This window comes from Rutilus rutilus (genome assembly GCF_951802725.1).
Source record: "Rutilus rutilus genome assembly, chromosome: 3".
Lineage (NCBI taxonomy): Eukaryota > Metazoa > Chordata > Actinopteri > Cypriniformes > Leuciscidae > Rutilus > Rutilus rutilus.
This window is the reverse complement of record NC_140211.1, coordinates 10,696,326-10,716,292: the sequence shown is the minus strand read 5'-3', so window position 1 is coordinate 10,716,292 and position 19,967 is coordinate 10,696,326. Positions and strand designations below refer to the sequence as shown.

Sequence of the window (19,967 nt, the reverse complement as noted above, 5' to 3'; positions counted from 1 at the left end):
AAGGCAAAATTGGAACTATTTTAACAAAATAATTTAAGAGCATGGTGCAAAAATGAGTACACCCCAATGAATGTGTCTAATCAATCAATCAATCAATCATCATACAGATGGCCACAGGATAATTGACAATTAAAAGTGGTACTCAAGAGAGAAAATCCACTCCCATAATGCTGACAAAATGGCTCCACATGGAAAAGAAATGTCACAAGACCTGAGATAGAAGATCATTTCTTTGCAAAAAAAAAAAAAAAGATCAAGTTTATAAGAAAGTTAGTAAATCATTCGCAGACAGCAACAAAGTGTCGGCCCAGATCCGGCCCACATCTGGTATGTGTTGAATCCACTGTTGCTGTCTGGGTTGCTAATACGTTTGAATTACAACTGAACGTACAATTGAAACATTACAAAAATACAGTAAAAATACAGTAAAGTACTGTTTTGTAGTTTACAGTACTGATCTTGAAATCAAAATACAGTAACTTGCTGGCAACCTTGCTGCCAGTACTGTACTGTAAAAATACAAGAAAATCGTTAACAGTGAATGTTGCCAAAGTATCCAAAAACTCAAAAAGGATGGACTTGTGGGAAGCTCGCTGAGACGTCCAGGCCTTGTCAGACCTTGTCAAGAGCGTTTTGTGATGACAGAAGTTGAAGAAAATCTCCATGCAAGTTCAGCACAGTTGGCTAAATCATTAGAAAGTCAAACTGGGGTGAGTGTTTCCAGTGACACCATGCGATGTACACTGTGGAGGAGTGCCATACATGGCTGTCGTCCACCAAGGAAGCCACTGCTGAAGCCCATGCTCAAAAAAAGCATCTCGAATTTGCCCAAGCTCGTGTTGACGAAGGCGAAGACTATTGGGACTCTATACTTTGGAGTGATGAGACAATTCTGATGGTACCAACAGTAAAGCATGGTGGTGGTAGTGTTCTTGTGTGGGGAAGAGGAGAAGATGCTACCGGTCCCTCTTTCAACATGATAATGACCCAAAAATTACATCTAAGATCACTGGTTCATTTCTGAGGAAGAACAGGGTAAAAGTGATTCAGTGGCCAAGCATGTCACCAGACCTCAACCCAACTGAACAACAGAGTTCAGAAAAGACAAGCTGAACTTCTTTCTAGATCCAGCCATACAAATTATTAGATTTAGTTTAATTTGTTGTAGGGTGTAGTCATTTTTGCAACACCTCATTTGAATTAAATGTATTATTTTTCTTATCCTAAAGATGCAAGGTGACCACACTCTTATGTTAATAAAAATATACGTTTAATAAAACTTTTGTAAAAAAAAAAAAGGCAGCAAATTGGTCTTATATTCACTGAGAAATGGATCAAAATCTTAATTTTCAAATGGGTGTACTCATTTATAATATGTCAAATTAATATAAATGAATATATAGAATATATACATATATAGTATGTATATATGGATGCTGCACACTGGTGGCGGTTGAGGAGAGATCCCCTGATGTGATTGTGAAAGCACTTTGGGTGTACAGTAGAACATATGAAAGCGCTATATAAATGCCTCATTCATATATATGTATCTGTGTGTGTGTGTGTGTGTGTGTATTACATGGAACCATAACATAAAAAGCTGTAAAGTGTTATAAAAGTACTAAAGTAGAGGTAAAACAGCAACAATGGAAAAGTGTTTCCTTTGCAAATCAGGAAAAACCGATGTGGTGTAACGTCCAATTCTGACCACACGATGGCGACACATGTACAGGTGTGTGCAGTGCCGTAAATAATCCAAACATCCGCTCTCAAAACAGTTACAACTAAGCACTCATTTTGAGAGTTACATCATTTTTATTGGGTAGTTTATGGTATATGAGGAAATACAACATTCAGAAGCAACATGCTTAAAATTGGCTATAAGATAATTTTATGGTTATTCATTCATTCAGTCATCCATTCATTTTATTTTTGTCTATTTTTAAATCAGTTTCTGTAAATAATAGTTTCTTTTAGTATTATTTTTATACTACTATTATGGTATTTATCAATATTTTAAATTGGCTTCATATGCTATAATATAGGCTAGCCTATATATAGCGCTATATAAATGAAGGTGACATATACATAATATGTATATAATGTACAATATATATAGCTTTATTTAATATTTATTTCAGTAGCCAAAGCAACATTTCTAATTGATTAATAATTTATTGCATTATTCATATTTCAATTACCGAAAACTATTTTAATAGTTGTAGTTAACCACAACAACTCTGCTATATTCAGATAGCTTACCTTAATGTATCCGCCACAAAATATTTTGAGATGTGTTTAGATGGTATCAAATGTTTCCCCAGACATTCATCATAAGGTTCAGTAGTTTACCGCGCTGTGTCCCATCCCTTTTCTCCTCCCCTTACGCATCAGTGTTTGACTGAGAGCAGAAGTTCATCAATCTACCCCGAACGTCTCGAACGCACACGAGCTGAACGGAAGAGACCTCGAGCACGAGTCGCCGTGACAGAGACCATATGACTGAGATCTCACAGCGAAATAACATGAGCTGCACTTCGACTTAGATCGTGTCTACGAAAATGAACGGCAGATAAAGCACCAGTACAATCTGCATCCTGATGCCAGTTCAGCACCTGGAGGAAAAGGTAATGCAAACCCATTCTGCTCTGATGTACTGTGGTCAGAATTCATCACGCTTTGATTCACATAGACCTCATTATAGAAATGTTTATTGTTTTATATGGGAAAGATTTAAGCGTACTAAAAATTTCTGCTAAGTAATATAATGGAAGTAGTTTCTATACAGTTAGTTTCTGAGGAAAATCATTTTCACTCACTGTTCTGCTTTACAGCAAGCTACGGTGGCTTAGGCTGTAACCTTGAGTGATTTTATTTTATAGTTGTTGTTTTTTATCAGAGCTCTTATCAGCATGTCCTGAACCTTGCTCTCAGTGCTTAAAGATCTTGCATTGGTGTGGTTTTTTAATTATCACGTGCAGTAATTGCCCACTGTCCACCCACTCAGCTCAGCTCTTTAATCATCTTCTCTATCTCTTTTGGTCTTTCCTGAATGCGACTTTCTTCTTTTGTGATAAGACCTTCCTAACCATTACACAAGGCGATTCATCAGATTTATGACTGCTGAGTTAGTGTGTGAAAGGTGGGAACAATTGCAACAATTTCAAATTCTAAATTTAAATGTTTTTTTTCATGGAATCCAGAATTCTGCAGTGTAAAATTCCCATTTATTCCTCTCAGATTTCAGGATGTCATTAACTCTTATTAGATAACCATGCCTCGTCAGTGTATAGTTTGTCATAGTCAGCATCAATGGCTCTCAACTTTGAGCTTAAAATATACAAGCTGTCAATTAACTAGACATGTCCCTGAATGTGCATTTTTTCATTTCATCACGTGAAGACGTTTTCAAAGCTTGTGCTTTTGAGCGTAGCTCTTTTGAGTCCATTGAACCTTGAGGAGCATGTGACAGATCAGCATGCTGACACACCAAGAAGTCTCCATACTAAAAGTGAGAGAGAGAGTTGAGTTGGACTTGACGTATTAAAAATCCATCCACACTCTCAGAAAAAAAGGTACAAAAGCTGTCACTGTGGCGGTACCTTTTCAAAAGGTACACCTTTGTACCTAAAGAGTGCATATAAGTCCCTCAAAGGTACATATTGGTACCAAACGTGTCCATATTAGTACCTAAATGGTACATATTAGTGACAGCTTTTGTACCTTTTTTTCTGAGAGTGTTGGTCTTGGTTGAATAGCGATCAGGTGGATCAATGTTCACGTCAGGGATGGCGATTGAGTAAGCTGTTGGATAAGACACACAATCCTGTCTCACGCAGTAAGGAATACGAGCAAGCTGGGTGTTTTACTTGCATGTAGACCTCTTTCTCCGGGTCTGTGTTTACACACCTTTAAAAAGCCATTTGCCCTGACGTCTAATGGATCAGTAATAGCCATATGTACGTTTGAAAAGCAAGAGTGTGTATGTGAGCTTTTTATGATTGCCCTGTTTCTTTGGAGATTATTATATGTGCATGCATGTGTGTGTGTGTGTTTGCATAAGTACTGAACACTCTCCTTCTTTCTTTCCCAGATGTCACCTCAAGATCTCAAGAACTAGCTGGGAACTTTTCAGATCTTCCTAAAACTGACTGTAGAACTGGTTTAGACAGTCTTATTTGTATCTATCAGGCCTTTTAAAACAATGGCGTCTTACAGTCCTGCTCCCACAGAAGAGCCGTCCTCAGAGGTAACGAACGGCGACCTGAAGGCAGGCGGCTCGAAGGAGTGCATGAAACTGAAAAAAGAAATATCTTTGCTCAATGGCGTGTGCCTCATCGTGGGAAACATGATCGGCTCCGGGATCTTCGTCTCACCTAAAGGCGTACTGATGTATAGCGGCTCCTACGGGTTATCTCTGGTAGTATGGACAGTCGGTGGGATCTTCTCAGTGTTTGGTGCGCTCTGTTATGCCGAGCTCGGGACCACCATCAGCAAGTCGGGCGCCAGCTACGCTTACATCCTGGAGGCCTTTGGAGGCTTTTTGGCTTTCATCCGTCTATGGACTTCTCTTCTGATCATCGAGCCCACCAGTCAGGCCGTGATAGCCATCACTTTCTCCAACTACATGGTGCAGCCCATCTTCCCAACGTGTATAGCGCCCTACGCAGCCAATCGTCTGCTGGCCGCAGCCTGCATCTGTGAGTTGGAGTGTGTGTGTGTGTGTGGATGTATTTAGGAGGTGCTTTTGTAGATTACCTGTGAAGGTTTGTGTACTTCAAGTCTCCAAGAACATCATTTGAGATATGAGAGTTAAAAGGAATCCCAGACAGCAACATGGTTTCGGCCCAGGTCCGGCCCACATCTGGTCCGTGTGGAATCCATGTGTACCAGATGTGGGCCGGATCTGGGCCAACTCCATGGTGCTGTCTGGGATAATTCACCCAGAATCCTTTACTCACCATTCCCAAACCATTTGAATTTATTTGATTTTTTATTGCAAGAGAATAGAATACACTATGGTTCAAAAGCTTGGGGTCAGTAACAATTTTGTTTTAAAGATAATAATACTTTTATTCAGCAAGTATGCATTAAATTGATCATAAATGCTGTTCTTCTGAACTTTCTATTCATTAAAGCAGTGGTTCCCAATTCCAGTCCTCGTGACCCACTGCTCTGCACATTTTGTATGTCTCTCTCTTATCTGACACACTCAGTTCAGTTCATGGAGTTTCTCCTAATGAGCTGATGATCTGGTTCAGGTGTGTTAAATAAGGGAGACATACAAAATGTGCAGAGCAGTGGGTCACGAGGACTGGAATTGGGAACCACTGCATTAAAGAATCCTGAACAAAATATGGTTTCTACAAAAATGTTAAGAAGCACAACTGTTTTCAACATTGATAATAATCAGAAATGTTTCTTGAGCAGCAAATCAGAATGATTTCTGGAGAATCATGTGACACTGAAGACTGGAGTAATGATGCTGAAAATTCAGCTTTGCATCACAGGACTTAATTACATTTTTAAACCATTTAACTTTACGTTTCATATTAAAATATTTTAAGTTTTAAAGTCCGCGTGAACCGGAAGTTGCAAACGACTTTTCTCCAGTGCTGTGACGTATTTCCCAGTGAAAAGGAATATTGAACAGAGGGCAGGGTTTTACTCTAGTGCTCCTCCTCTCCATCTCTCGCTCATTACAGACTAACGGTTTGAGGGGAGTGGTTAAGCGTTTCTCAACCCAAGCCGTCAAGCATACGTCATCAGGGAAGGTCCTCCAATGCAGAGAGGAGGGGCATTTTCAGATTTTGATTAAAGATTACGAAGCCAAAACATTTTTTTCCGTGTTTTAACTTGCACGGATTAATTGTTCACCACAAGACTAGTAATATGCGCTAACAAAGTAAACAGGGTCCATTTTGATTTCAGTTGGACTTTAATGTTTCAATCAAAGCACTCACCATGGTCTGCACTCTAATTTTTTTTATTAGTTTCAAACATTTGTATATTTTATCTCCTGCTTGATACTAATAAAAACATTTTTAGAGTGCAGAACTGTTAATGTGCTTTGCCACTCTGAATCAACTTATATTTCAGTCCGTTTCTCAAAGATTATCATATAAATGAACATACACCGAATGTTGGTAGCACTTCGATATGAAAGAGCGTGTGAACAGTGAAGGAATTGGCAGCAGGAAGTGGGTAGTGGGTTAACATTACACAAACATAAACACAGTGCTACATTTTCCACAGACAATAAGAGTGAATGATGGCATTAAACGTAGTGGAAAATTCAAAAAACACTCACAAAAAAAGTTCTATGGTATCACTGTCTGACATCATCACAGTAGCCTACATTTTTGTAAAGGGAGAAAAGAGCGAGAGAGGAATTATGAAGTTATGAGAAATAATGAAAGCCTGTCAGTATTTAATGTTGAATAAAAAAGGGAAGAAGAAAAGATGAGTACTGCTAATGTTGAGGGCTGATTTCACGTGATTCGTCTAGCTCAGAACAGACATGCACAATAGCACAAAAAGTGCAGTCTGATACAGAAAGTGACGATTGGACTGGCATTTCTTGACATTGACATTTTGAAATCTAAGAAAAACATATTTGTTTTGTCACCTCAAAGAATCAATACATCAAATAATCTAGATCAGTGGTTAATCTAGATCATGGTTCTCAACTGGTTTGGCCATGGGACCCACATTTCCCCATGGCTGTTCAGCCTCGACCCACTTCTTAGAAAACAAAAAAATAACAATAATATATATATACATGTTGTAATAAATAGTTTTTTAAAAAAGAGCAAATTTATTTCACAAAAATTGTTGCCACACACACAAGTACCGCCCCACTTTACTTAACATAAATTGTAAGACTATGACTAATACTGATGAATAAACAGTAGGCCCATAAGGTAAGGCTGTTAAATAGCAGCCCCAAACTAGTTTTTGCTAATACAATAAAGTTTGTAAGTTGGTGAGCCACCACAGTCATTTAAAAATATACCATATAATATAAAACATTTACATAAAGATATACCATGGTGAATACACAATACTAACATGAACTGTTAATAAAACATGGCAACTGCAACTGATTAATAGAATGAACATCATAACTGCATGCAAATCCTTCCCAACTAACATAGTACGTGAAAATTTTGTACTTTACTTTTTTTCATGACTTACTAATTGACAACATAACTACAGAGGTGGACAGTAACAAAGTACATTTACTTGAGTACTGTACTTAAGTACACTTTTTGAGTATCTGTACTTTACTTGAGTATTATTTTTTCTGGAAACTTTACTACATTTGAAAGACAAATATCGTACTTTTTAATCCACTACAATTCTGTCAGGTCCTTGAGTAGAAAGTAGTAACGTCAAAGAGTATAGAAGCACAAGAGGCGAAACTCAATAGAACGCCCCATAGCAACAGTTGCCCCCATGACTTGACGGCGCGGCCGCCATTATGGACTGAAAACTGAAGGAAAACGCCGAAAAATAAAGGGAGTCAATGGCACTGAAAAACTTAAAATAACAAAAACTTAACATAGCTTAATTTTTTCTGGCCGTCATATCTAAATATGAAAACAATTTAAAATACATTAATGAGGATGACCGACGTTAAATGACGTTAAATGACAGAAAATATACGTATATGTGTTGGTTAGGAAAATAGTATTTTGGGACAAAATATTACTATAGAAGTACTATAAGACTACTATAGAAATACTATAGCGGCTCTAGGATATTATAGAGGTATTACAGAACATAACATAGCCTGCTGCTGTGATGTTCTGTATAGCCTCTCTATAATATTTTTAAGCTGCTATAGTAGTCTTCTCGTACTTATGTAGTATGTCCCAAATTACTATAGTATTCCTATAAGATTACTATAATATTTTGTCCCAAAATACTATAAATATGAAAACAATAATAATAAAAAACATTTATTTTGTCCCAAAATACTATAAGATTCCTTAGTACTTTTTAGTAAGGGTATCCCCACCGAATCGGCTTCATTAGCCTACCACTTACGGTTTGCAAAGATACAATTATAAAATTACTGCAAAACTTTAATCTATTAATATTTATGTTCTATTATGCATTTTCCTTGTTATATGACTAACAGAAATTCATGAAATAATATATGCTCGCTTGTCTATAGGCAGATACACAGTAATTAGATATAAGTAATAAGATAGTTATTCAAATGTTGATTTTGAAATTAGTAAACATCACCATATATATGATTTGGATTTTTTTTTATAAATGAACATTTCTAAAGACAGTTAATATTTTACACTGTGAACGTTTCAATGGCAAGAAAAAAAAAACTATGAATGTCCTATTACAGGCGGAAAGGTACAAAAAAGATGTGCAATCCAGCAAGTGCACACATGAACTAATAACACCTACTAAAATGGATTTTGCCATTGACTGGCGCTAACGATTCCAGCAGCTTTCAGTCCATAATGGCGGATTCGCCTCCGCAGCGCCATCTACAGACTGTTACCCATAACACAACAGAGTTTCGCCTCTTGGGCTTCTATACTCTTTGGTAACGTCAGTCAGAGGATGATCTTGGTTGCACGTTGCAGGGACCCGCAGGGGTTGCATTTTTGCCGGGCTGTTGCATTTTGGCTGAAAATGAAAGTCGGATTGACATCAGAAATACATTTGCGCTTGTACTTGCACGGTACAACGTCTGACTGGACAGGAAAGTTTGTTTTTCTTAGGTGAGAGACTTTTTATTTCGTGACAAGCTACGAAAATAACGATAGAATGATGACACGTACATATAGCGTGGCAACATCTGAATCGGGACAACGCGCTATTCTCAGGCACTCTTACTTAAACTGTGCCTGCGTCCCAATGTGCATACTATCCATCCTAAAAAGTATGTGACATTAGTAATTGTCAATACTATTTAGGGCAGATAGGGCGGATAGTATGCACATTGGGACGCAGGGTGTGTCTGACAGAAGAGTCAACAGCTTTCACACACGTCTTTCAAAATAAAAGTCTTGCATCAGAGAAATGTTTCTTTCCACGACTTGTGCCCCACCAGTTGAGAAATTATGTTTTATTAAAGTATAGTAAATACTTTTTATTTTGCTCAGCGCCAGCCAACGCGCGAAAGCAGTTTGAATCTGGCAGTTCTGTGACGTCACTGAACATTCTAAATCATACTCTCAGGGGCACAGAAATAAGAATCCAATATATGGTGCCATAACGCTCAAAATGTTAAAATGTAATTTACAGTTTAAATTATTTTCGTTAAAAAAATATCTGCCGACATTCGGACTGCCAACCAATCAGCAAACAGCAGCTGACTGTGACCCCAGCAGCTCCCCAGAGAAGTTTTCCGCGCATATAAACAACAGTAAACTTTTTCAGGCACTAATGTTATGATTAAGTTATTGGCGATCCTGAGTGTAATGTATAGTTATATTTTATATAGTTTTATGGTTATGTGGGGCATGGTTATATGGTTATGGTTATGGTTAATAATTTTGCACAGTAATCTGACAATAAATGTGGCACACCCAGATTTTCAGATGCACACCCAGAGTCTCTTTTCTGGCTAGCTTCTGCTCCTTCGAATGTGGCCTACACGAATGTCAGAATCAGAATCAGAATCAGAATCAGAAAGAGCTTTATTGCCAAGTGTGCTTGCACCCACAAGGAATTTTTCTTGGTACTGAAGCTTCCAGTGCACATATACAAATACAAATACAACAAGAACATAGTAATACAAATTCTAAGAATGAAAATATATAAAAAATAAATAAAAATAGTATAAAAGTAAAAAAGTAGGGTCACAGTTGGGTTTAGTCTGAGTAAACATTTACAGATTATAAACATATTTACAGTATTTTGAGTAGTATGAATAATATAAATATCACCTGAATTAGAGAATATTACACTAGACAGTGGGAGTCTAGCGCATGTTACAGATTATAAACATATTTACAGTATTTTGAGTAGTATGAATAATATAGATATAAATATCACCTGAGTTTATTGCACTAGACAGTGGGAGTATTGCACTTACAGGCATATGCTTTGGGGGGCATGTTAAGTGTTCAGAAGGGAAATGGCCTGTGGAAAGAAACTGTTCCTGTGCCTGGAAGTTCTTGTGGCCAGTGATCTGTGTCGCCGTCCTGACGGTAACAGTTCAAACAGGGGGTGTCCAGGGTGAGTGGAGTCTGTGATGATTTTACCTGCTCTCTTCCTCACTCTGGAAGAGTACAGGTCCTGGAGGGTTGGCAGGGGGGCACCAATAATCCTCTCTGCAGTCCGGACTGTCCGTTGTAGTCTCCTGATGTCCGATTTGGTAGCTGAACCAAACCAGACAGTGATGGAAGTGCTTAAGACAGACTCAATGACGGCTGAGTAGAACTGGATCAGCTGGATGTGGTCTTTCCCTAGGACATGAAGGATAGAAAGTGGATCCTTCACAGCCTAGTCTATCTCAAGATTAATTGCACGCCGCTCACGACTTGATTTTTTGAGAGAAAATGCACGATTAGCCCTTTTAAAAGTACGTTTTGGGGTTTATCTTACCCCGAAATGATCTAACGATACAAATGTAAAAAAAAAAAAACACGGTTGCACTTTATTTTACAGTATGTGTACTTACAGTGCACTTACCCAAGAAAATACTGTAATATAAGGTAACTACATGGATTAATGTTAAAGGGATAGTTCACCCAAAAATGAAAATTCTGTCATCATTTACTCACCCTCAAGTTATTCCAAACCTGTATGAGTTTCTTTGTTCTGCTGAACACAAAGGAAGATATTTGGAAGAATGTTTGTAATCAACAGATCTCGGTCCCCATTGACTTCCATAGTAGGAAAAAAATATACTATGGTAGTCAATGGGGACCGAGATCTGTTTGGTTACAAACATTCTTCCAAATATCTTCCTTTGTGTTCAGCAGAACAAAGAAACTCATACAGGTTTGGAATAACTTGAGGGTGAGTAAATGATGACAGAATTTTCATTTTTGGGTGAACTATCCCTTTAAGGTTAGAATTAGGAGTAGGTTCAGTTATTGTAATTACTCTAGTAAGTACATTTTTAAAGCTTGTATCTTACCAAGATGCGATTTTATAGATAGTTTATACTTATTAAATACATAAGACCAGTGTTGGGGAAAGTCACTTCTAAAAGTAATGTTACAATATTGCGGTACTCCCTTAAAAAGTAACTAATTGCAACTTTTCTGGGCTTACTTAAGCAATAAAAATAAAAATGAAACAGTAATTTTTGCTTATTCGGATGGTTGAATAGTATCATCGAAGGTCAGTAGCAAAGACGTTGATTAATAAAGTGAGATTAAATACATAAAGTATATTTGTATTATTTAAAAGATTTAATTATTGCAGGTTTGCATAATATTCTGATTTTGCATTTCCCTGTTTTTATTCATTTTGAGGAATACTGAATCTGTATTTGTGCAAGTGATGAGTAAATGCCGGCTCACATTTAATCTAGAACTACAATACCCATCATGTTTACACGCAATGCCTCTGCACTTACTCACGATTTCTCTCAACTTGTGGACAGAAGAGCTGTCAGTAAATACATTTGAAAACAAAGTAACTTGCGTTACTTATTTGAAAAAGCAACTCAGGTATTTTGTTGTACATTTAAAAGTAATGTGATTACTTTACTGGTTACTTGAACAAAGTAATCTGAGTATGTAACTTGTAATGTGTTACCCCAACACTGAAATGGACCATGGTGAACATATTTATACAGGTTGTGAAACCTGTTTTGTTTTCAGACTGTTGAATAAAACTTTTAAAATAGTTCAGTACAAACGTCACTGCCGCTCATCAACAGCAGCTGTCACAGTTGCTATAGGGGATCTTCCGTAGGCTAGACCGTCCCATTTAACAATGCTCGATTTGACCTGAAGTCCACGTTCTTGGAAGGATGCAGCCTCTGAATTGGGACATGCTTTTGTATGCCCCCATAATCAAACACACTTGATTCAGGTCATCAGCCTTTTATAGAGACTTCATGACCTGAAATATGCTTCATTGAGAGATAAGAGGAACTAAGAACCTGCTGATTCCTGGAAGGTAAAGTCCTCCCGATTACCAATCTTGCAGTTATGACTAATAATAGCTAGTTCAGTATGGCATCGAGCCAAAAGGACATTGTGTGAGAGGGAGAGCAATAGCTGTCCTAGTGGACTTATCTAGAATCCAGAGATACACTTTCAATCTCTCTCTTGCATCACAAATACAACGTGTACTATCTTCTGTGTGTATTTCTTTTCTAAGGGACAGTAATACAATGTTAATATTATTGGTATTTAGTACTTCCAACACAAAAGAAGATATATTGGTAACCAAGCAGTTTTAGTGAGCACTGACTTCCATTGTATGGACAAAAAAACAACTCTGTGACATTTCTTAAAATATCAGACCGGTCTGAATTGACACGAGGGAGAGTATATTCATTTTGGGGTGAACTATCACTTAAGATATGCTAAATATTTATATCCAATCATCAGGCCCATCTGAAATCAAATATAATGAATTAATAACATGATTACATGGACATATTCCACAAGTAGAAATAGTTCACCTCAAAAATTTACATTTTGTACAATTACTCAAGTCGTCTAACCACATGAAACACAAAATTAGATGTTAGGCAGAATGTATGAGTTACAGTGAAAGTGAATGGTGTTAGTTTCATATTTCCATTGAATATTCATGGTAAAAAATGAAATAGCAATACAGGAATGAGACACATATCTGCCCTCCATAAGCATTAGTAGATTAGAAACAGGTGTGCGAGCAGTTTATGAACTTGAGGCAACATTGATAGCAGCCATAACAGATAAGATGAAGTCACGGCAAGACGAGAAAACAGTTTTTTTCTTCTTCAGAAATGTGTGCTCAGAGAGAGAAATGTGTGCTCTCGATTCGTGAGAGAGAACTGTAGCATCCACATTTTTCACTTGTTTAATGGGTCAGACTGTGATTGTATCTGGTAAGCGTGATTGTTTTTCCCAAACCAGTTGTGACACATTATTACTTCCTCATTGGTGTTAAGGCGACCTCACACAATCTGCCCGCTCTTGACTCAATTTCAGTTCACTTTCCACTGGTTTATTTCCTGTATGAATGCATCATCAGGGGGTATTTCCAATATAAAGCAATACAAATTTGTTTTGAATTGTTTTAATGCTCTCTCATGGAACGCATTATCGAAGGCGCAGGTGCTTACAGCTGGATTTGCTGTATGACAGAAAAAATACCCCGCTAACGCACGCAAACTTTAGTGCTGCCCTAAGCTCTTTCGTTCCTTGCAAAACAACCAGCAGGAGTGCTAGAGTCAGCAGCCCTGCTTCCTCAAGCCAGGAAGACTACCTTACTAAAGACACACACATGATCACACACACACACACTCGCTCACACGCTCCCTTTGTCTGAACCTCCCACACAAATCAAGACATTCCTGGGTCAAAACAAACTGACCCCTGAGGATCATTGATCCTCTTGGAAAACAGGGGAAGACCATATCTATTTCATGTTATTGCAGTGATGTTGTGACTAGACTGACTCAGACTCACAAGAACACCCATGCGGATCCTTAAAGGGATAGTCCACCCAAAAATGTACATTTCGCCATCATTTACTGACTCTCAGTTCCATTCACATTGACTTCCATTGACATAAATACAAAAGTCTTGTCAAATTAAAATGTGACATTCTTCAAAATATCTTCTTTTGTGTTCAGCAGAAGAAAGAACTGCATACAGGATTGGAACAACATTAGGAGGGAGTAAATGATGACAGAAATGTTCATTTTTGGGTGAACTATCCCCTTTAAAGCCTAGTAGATGCACACCTCATGCACGTCATGTCACCTGAGCTCCTCGGTGCGATGAGAATGAGTTTTTCAGCTTCACCTGTGTTTGTTCTGCAGGTTTGCTGACCTTTGTGAACTGTGCGTATGTGAAGTATGGGACGCGCGTTCAGGACATCTTCACCTACGTAAAGGTCCTAGCTCTCATCGCCGTCATCATCACTGGCCTGGTCAAGATATTCCAAGGTAAAGACACTTCAAGAACATATATATTACACCTGTATAATGTTTGTGACTATTTGTATCTGTATGTATACAGTATAATTAAATCCTGCTGGTTTGTGTGTGTGTTTGTTCCAGGTTACACACAGAACTTTGAAGGGCTGTTCTCAGGTTCCTCTCACGATCCTGGTGACATGGCTCTGGCATTATATTCTGCTCTTTTCTCCTACTCTGGATGGGACACGCTGAACTTCGTCACCGAGGAGATCAAAAACCCTGAGAGGTAATCTATCTATCTATCTATCTATCTATCTATCTATCTATCTATCTATCTATCTATCTATCTATCTATCTATCTATCTATCTATCTATCTATCTATCTATCTAATAAAAGTGCATCTAGCTGGGTTTACCTGTTATAAATGTCTTTATCTTTGATTCACTCCATTTACTGAATGTCTAATTGAACACAGCAAACATGTGGTTTTGTCACATGCCTTTTTGCGGGATGTTTAGGTCCGTCATGTGACAAGAGCTCCCTTTAAACTTTCCTTCACACAAACTATCCAAGCACTTCTCCATTTGGGTCCTGGGTAGAAGTAACTACTCTGTGTTGATAAAGACCAGAGTGAGATGTTATGAAGCTGTAATTATTACAAGAAAAAGATAATCGCCACCAATATACACATCGAAAATGGAAACATCTACTGCACTGTCAAATCTCGGTACTGTCCTGCAGAGTTTATCTGCCTGGAAGTTTCTAATATGCCTATGGGTTTACAGGCCAGGTGTTATATGCACAATAATGCTGCCCTCTGGTGGGATTTTTATTTGTTTGTTGATTTATTTATTTATTTGCAGAAATCTCCCACTGGCCATTGCTATCTCCATGCCCATTGTCACAGTGATCTACATTCTTACCAATCTGGCATACTATACAATCCTGCCCATCCCTGCCATCCTGGACAGTGACGCCGTGGCTGTGGTGAGTATTCATCTCTGGAGCTAGTCAATATTGTTGAGAAACACCAAACATGGCGGGACATATTCATTTAGTAGATATTCTTTTTTAAACTTAGTTTTTATTAGTAGGATTTTGTTGTGCTTTTGAAAGACGTCTCTTTTGTTCACCAAGGCTGCATTTATTTGATCAAAAATACAGTGAAACCAGTAATATTGTGAAATATTATTACAGCTTTAAATGAATTGTTTTCTATTTGAATACATTTTAAAATATAATGTATTCCAGTGAATGCACAGCAACCATTTCTCCAGTCTTCAGTGTCACATGATTCTTCAGAAATCATTCTAATATGCTGATTTGGACCTCAAGAAACATTTCTGATTATTGAATACAATTATGCTGCTTAATAGTTTTGTGGAAACCGGTGAATTTTTTTTTTCATAAAAATCTTTTGTAAATATCTTTACTGTCTCCTGATCAATATAATGCGTCCTTGCTGAATAAAGGTGTTAATTGAAAAAATCTTCCTGACCCAAATTTTTTAAACAGTTGTGTACATTAAAGAAGTAAAGAGAGCCGTTCTAAGTTTGAATCATCTTTTGGCTAGTTCCTGGGCTAATTCAAGTTTTAATTCACAGACGTTTGCAGACCAGGTATTTGGGTATTTCAACTGGACAATACCGGTCGCTGTCGCCTTCTCCTGCTTTGGAGGATTAAATGCATCAATAGTGGCTGCATCGAGGTGAGTACTATCACATGCAGCATAACCAGTGCCATTGGCCCTGTTTACACCTGGTATTGAGATGCGTTTTGGTTGATCTGATCACAAGTGGACGAGGGAGACACATTCACATTTACATTTACATTTACACCAGGTGTTTTAATCCGTCTCTTTTGTCCTCTTTCAACCACTTCTGTCCTGATTTCTTCGAGGGGAGGGTCTATGGGTGGGTAAATGTTTGGGCTTTTTCAGATTTTTTGATCTAATGGATTAAATAAGCTCGTGCAATTTGCATATGAATGTGACTTGAGAAAACATGGACCACAAGACCACACCGAACGCTTTGAGTGTGTGTTAGAAATCAGGAATGGTGAGAGAACATTGTGCTTGGTGCATTTTTCAAAAACGCCTCTTAATACCAGGTGTAAACAGGGACATTGTTGTCATCTGATTCACCACATTCCCTCTCAGGCACCATTTTCATTTTCCTTCTTAACTTCAGTCTCAGCTCATTTCTCATTCACGTATCTCCTGTCAGGCTGTTCTTCGTGGGCTCCAGAGAGGGCCACCTGCCAGACTACCTGTGCATGATTCACGTCACCCGCTACACCCCCATCCCTGCCCTACTCTTCAATGTCAGTTCCCATCATCTCCATTTGTCTCTCACAACATGCTGTTTTATAGATGTACTTTTGTTCTGTTTCAGTCCTGTGCATCCAAATAGCCCATAAATCATTGTGTCTATAACTGTGTAGTGTTCTCACACGTTGTGTTGTGTGACAGGGCGCCATGGCTCTTGTGTATCTGTGTGTGGAGGACGTCTTTAAACTGATCAACTACTACAGCTTCAGCTACTGGTTCTTTGTGGGTCTGTCTATCCTGGGACAGATGTACCTGCGATGGAAACAACCAGACAGAGTACGACCACTAAAGGTAAACCACACAAACCAGAATCTGCTAAAATCATGGTGTCATATGTGACCCTGGATCACAAAACCAGTCATAAGTCGCACGTGTATATTTGTGGCAATAGCCAAAAATACATTGTTTGGGTCAACATTATCGATTTTTCTTTTATGCCAAAAATCATTAGGATATTAAGTAAAGATCATGTTCCATGAAGATATTTTGTAAATTTATTACTGTAAATATATAAAACATTTATTTTTGTGAGTGAATGCAGCTCAATTGCGAACATAAATGGACAACAGTAAAGGAGATTTTCTCGATGTTTCGATTTTTTTTGCACCCTCAGATTCCAGATTTTCAAATAGTTGTATCTCAGCCAAATATTGTCCTATCCTAACAAACCATCCATCAATGGAAAGCTTATTGACCCATGTGACTGGTTTTGTGGTCCAGGGTCACATATAAAGTCTCAATGTGAGATATAAAGTTGCAATTGTGAAATAGCCTGTCGGTAAACGCGTCATCAGAAAAGAGAAGAGAAGTTGCTGCAAGATGGAGGGGAAGTTATGTTGATTAAAGATTATGAGGGCACATGAATTTTAAGAAAATTATGATGTTTACTGATTAAAATGTCATTTTGTCAAGTGTCACCCTGAAAAGGAAGTCAAAACAATGTTGGGGTGATGGGGTTAAAAATACACTTTTATAAATAACTATTCATTTTGGTTTAGTGCACAACCATTATAGTGCTCAAACCATCCCAGACAGCAACATAGTGTCGGCCCAGATCCGGCCCACATCTGGTAGATTACATGTGGAATCCACACGTACCAAATGTGGGCCGGATATGGGCCGACACTATGTTGCTGTCACCGGAAGTCATTTAGTAACAATAATAATTCGCACAGTCTAAACTCTTATTTACGGAAGCGTATTGCATTCACTTGAGAAAAAAAAAATCTACTCTGTTTTTCTGAATTAATGAGTTAATTATCTCAGAATTACGAGATAATTTTTCATGAAAAAAAAGTTTTTGCTCTGCTTTTCTGAATTAATGACTTAATTATCTCAAAATTATGAGATAATGTTTTCTTGAAATAAAAATATTTGCTCTGTTTTTCTGAATTAATGACTTAATTATCTCAGAATTATGAGATCATTTTTCATAAAAAAAATATTTTGAGATAATTAAGTCATTAATTCAGAAAAACAGCAAATTTTTTTTAAATGAAAAATGATCTCATAATTCTGAGATAATTAAGTCGTTAATTCAGAAAAACAGAACAAAATTTTTTTTTATGAAAAATGATCTCATAATTCTGAGATAATTAAGTCATTAATTCAGAAAAACAGAGCAAATATTTTTATTTCAAGAAAAAATTATCTCAGAATTCTGAGATAATTAAGTCATTAATTCAGAAAAACAGAGCAAAACATTTTTATTCATGAAAAATGATCTCGTAATTCTGAGATAATTAACTCGTTAATTCAGAAAAACAGAGTAGATTTTTTTTCCTCAAGTGAATGCAATACGCTTCCGTACTTATTTATCTTACCTTGTTTCTTTTTTTTCCAGCTCAGCCTGTTCTTCCCAATTATATTCTGCCTCTGCACTATATTTCTTGTGGTGGTGCCTTTATATAGCGACACTATCAACTCGTTAATCGGCATTGGCATTGCCTTATCGGGAGTTCCCGTCTACTTCCTGTGCTGCCATATACCTGCCACACGCCGGCCAATGTGGCTCCGCAAGTTTATTGGTATGTCTTCTAATACTAGTTTAGATTTACAGAGTTAAAACTGCTCCTAATATTGATGAGTTAATATTTTCATTCCCCTTTTCCCCAGCATCTTCAGGTATCCTCATTCAGAAGGTGTGCTACTGTGTTCTTACTGAGATGGACACCGGGGATGAAAAGGCAGAGTAGAAGAGGACGATCCGACGATGCACTGATAAGACAACTGTGCTATACCTGGACATGCAATACACAAGCTGCTGATGTGATTAACCTCGTTTCACACTGGTTACAATTTTAGATTTATCAGAAATCATGTGAAAAGTCCCCCGCAAGTCAAAGCAAATCCTTTATATTTATTGGAAATATTTATGTAGAAGAGCTGCATTTTTGACCAGTTGAATGCTGGTTTAATGGGGAACGGTAAACTAACTCCTTGGCCTGGTTTCACAGACATTTAGGCCTTAGTTTAATTAGGACATTTTATTAGGTGCAATAGATTCTCTACAGAAATGGTTTTGTTATGCTGGTTGAAAGTCTCCTCATATCCTGATAGCAATCACTATGTTAAGCGGTCTAAATGTTTTTTTGTTTTTTTTTAAATAAATATATATCGTCTGTCCGAATGAAATGAAGCATGTGTTCCCTGTCAGTCAACGTGTGTTTTTCATCAGCTCGATCACGTACGCTATGCAGACAGAGCGAGAATGGCAGGCAAACAGTACTATTTTAGTACTGTTACTCACTGTACTGTAGTTTTCTCACCGGTGAATGACACATGATGTACTCCAATTACATTGTCTCTGGTCATCTGGAGGAGGCGTGGTTTAGACAGCGATTTGCTTTCAATGCTAGCAGGCTAAAGTTAGCATTTCCCAGATCACCTATTGCACCTTTATGTAGCTTTTATAAATGTGCCTTTTTAAAAACATTACTGGTGTGCATCTTGAGACAAAACAATGGCACTGACATATTTTAAGATATAGGAGTGCAAGTTGCTTTCAGTTAAAACAGCTCAAACATGCATTTCAGTCTGGGACTAGACTTAAGTCTTGTCTGTGAAACCGGTGGATAATGTGCGACAAAACGATTTTTGACTTGTTGCAGGGGTAGGGGTAAGATGATGAAATGATAGCACTGATAACAGAGGAATTACTTAGAGACGTTTGTACCATTGCTTTGAAACAGCTGTAAACCTAAATCAATCTTGCACATGTTAATTTAACATAAATGTAGATGCTTGTACACTGAAAGCCTAATGAAACATCTTGTATTTTGAAGGAATTGCCACTACAAAATGTTTTATCTTTACATGTTTATATCTGAATATCAAAAGCAGTATTTTCCATTTTTTGTAAAGACTGAAATGACAATGGCAGTGTTATTATAAATAACTAGTTGAATAAGACAAAAAAATAAATGAAATAAAGGACAAAATGCAAAACCCACGTGTGTGTTAATCATGAGGACATAAATATTCGTGTTGGGCTCTTAATATTTTATCTGTCGTTTTATTTATGTGCTTTGAATGACAACGTCATGAGGGAGATCCATTGGTGT

At 37.6% G+C, this 19,967-nt stretch overlaps 1 protein-coding gene across 2 annotated transcripts; it reads left to right on the top strand.

Annotated features, from left to right (window-relative positions):
- The first annotated feature begins 2,410 nt into the window (after window positions 1–2,410).
- On the top strand, window positions 2,411–19,816 carry slc7a7 (solute carrier family 7 member 7). Of its 2 annotated transcripts, XM_084406092.1 has the most exons (10): window positions 2,411–2,627; window positions 4,094–4,700; window positions 13,976–14,101; window positions 14,216–14,360; window positions 14,939–15,062; window positions 15,680–15,783; window positions 16,301–16,397; window positions 16,546–16,695; window positions 18,248–18,431; window positions 18,520–19,816. In XM_084406092.1, the coding sequence occupies exons 2-10, from the start codon at window positions 4,205–4,207 to the stop codon at window positions 18,597–18,599; spliced, it is 1,506 nt and encodes a 501-aa protein (XP_084262218.1). In that variant the 5' UTR covers window positions 2,411–2,627; window positions 4,094–4,204; the 3' UTR covers window positions 18,600–19,816. The 2 variants fall into 2 exon arrangements, with proteins under 2 accessions (XP_084262218.1, XP_084262217.1); XM_084406091.1 differs by having other exon boundaries at window positions 2,489–2,627; window positions 13,976–14,360.
- Window positions 19,817–19,967: the final 151 nt, after the last annotated feature.

What these genes read in the sequence shown, in the direction of transcription:
- slc7a7 (XM_084406091.1), top strand. Translation starts at nt 4,205, where the DNA reads ATGGCGTCTTACAGTCCTGCTCCCACAGAAGAGCCGTCCTCAGAGGTA. An exon ending in ACAGTGACGCCGTGGCTGTG is followed by an intron (nt 15,063 to 15,679) that starts GTGAGTATTCAT and finishes TTTAATTCACAG; the next exon opens with ACGTTTGCAGACCAGGTATT. An exon ending in GTGGCTCCGCAAGTTTATTG is followed by an intron (nt 18,432 to 18,519) that starts GTATGTCTTCTA and finishes CCTTTTCCCCAG; the next exon opens with CATCTTCAGGTATCCTCATT.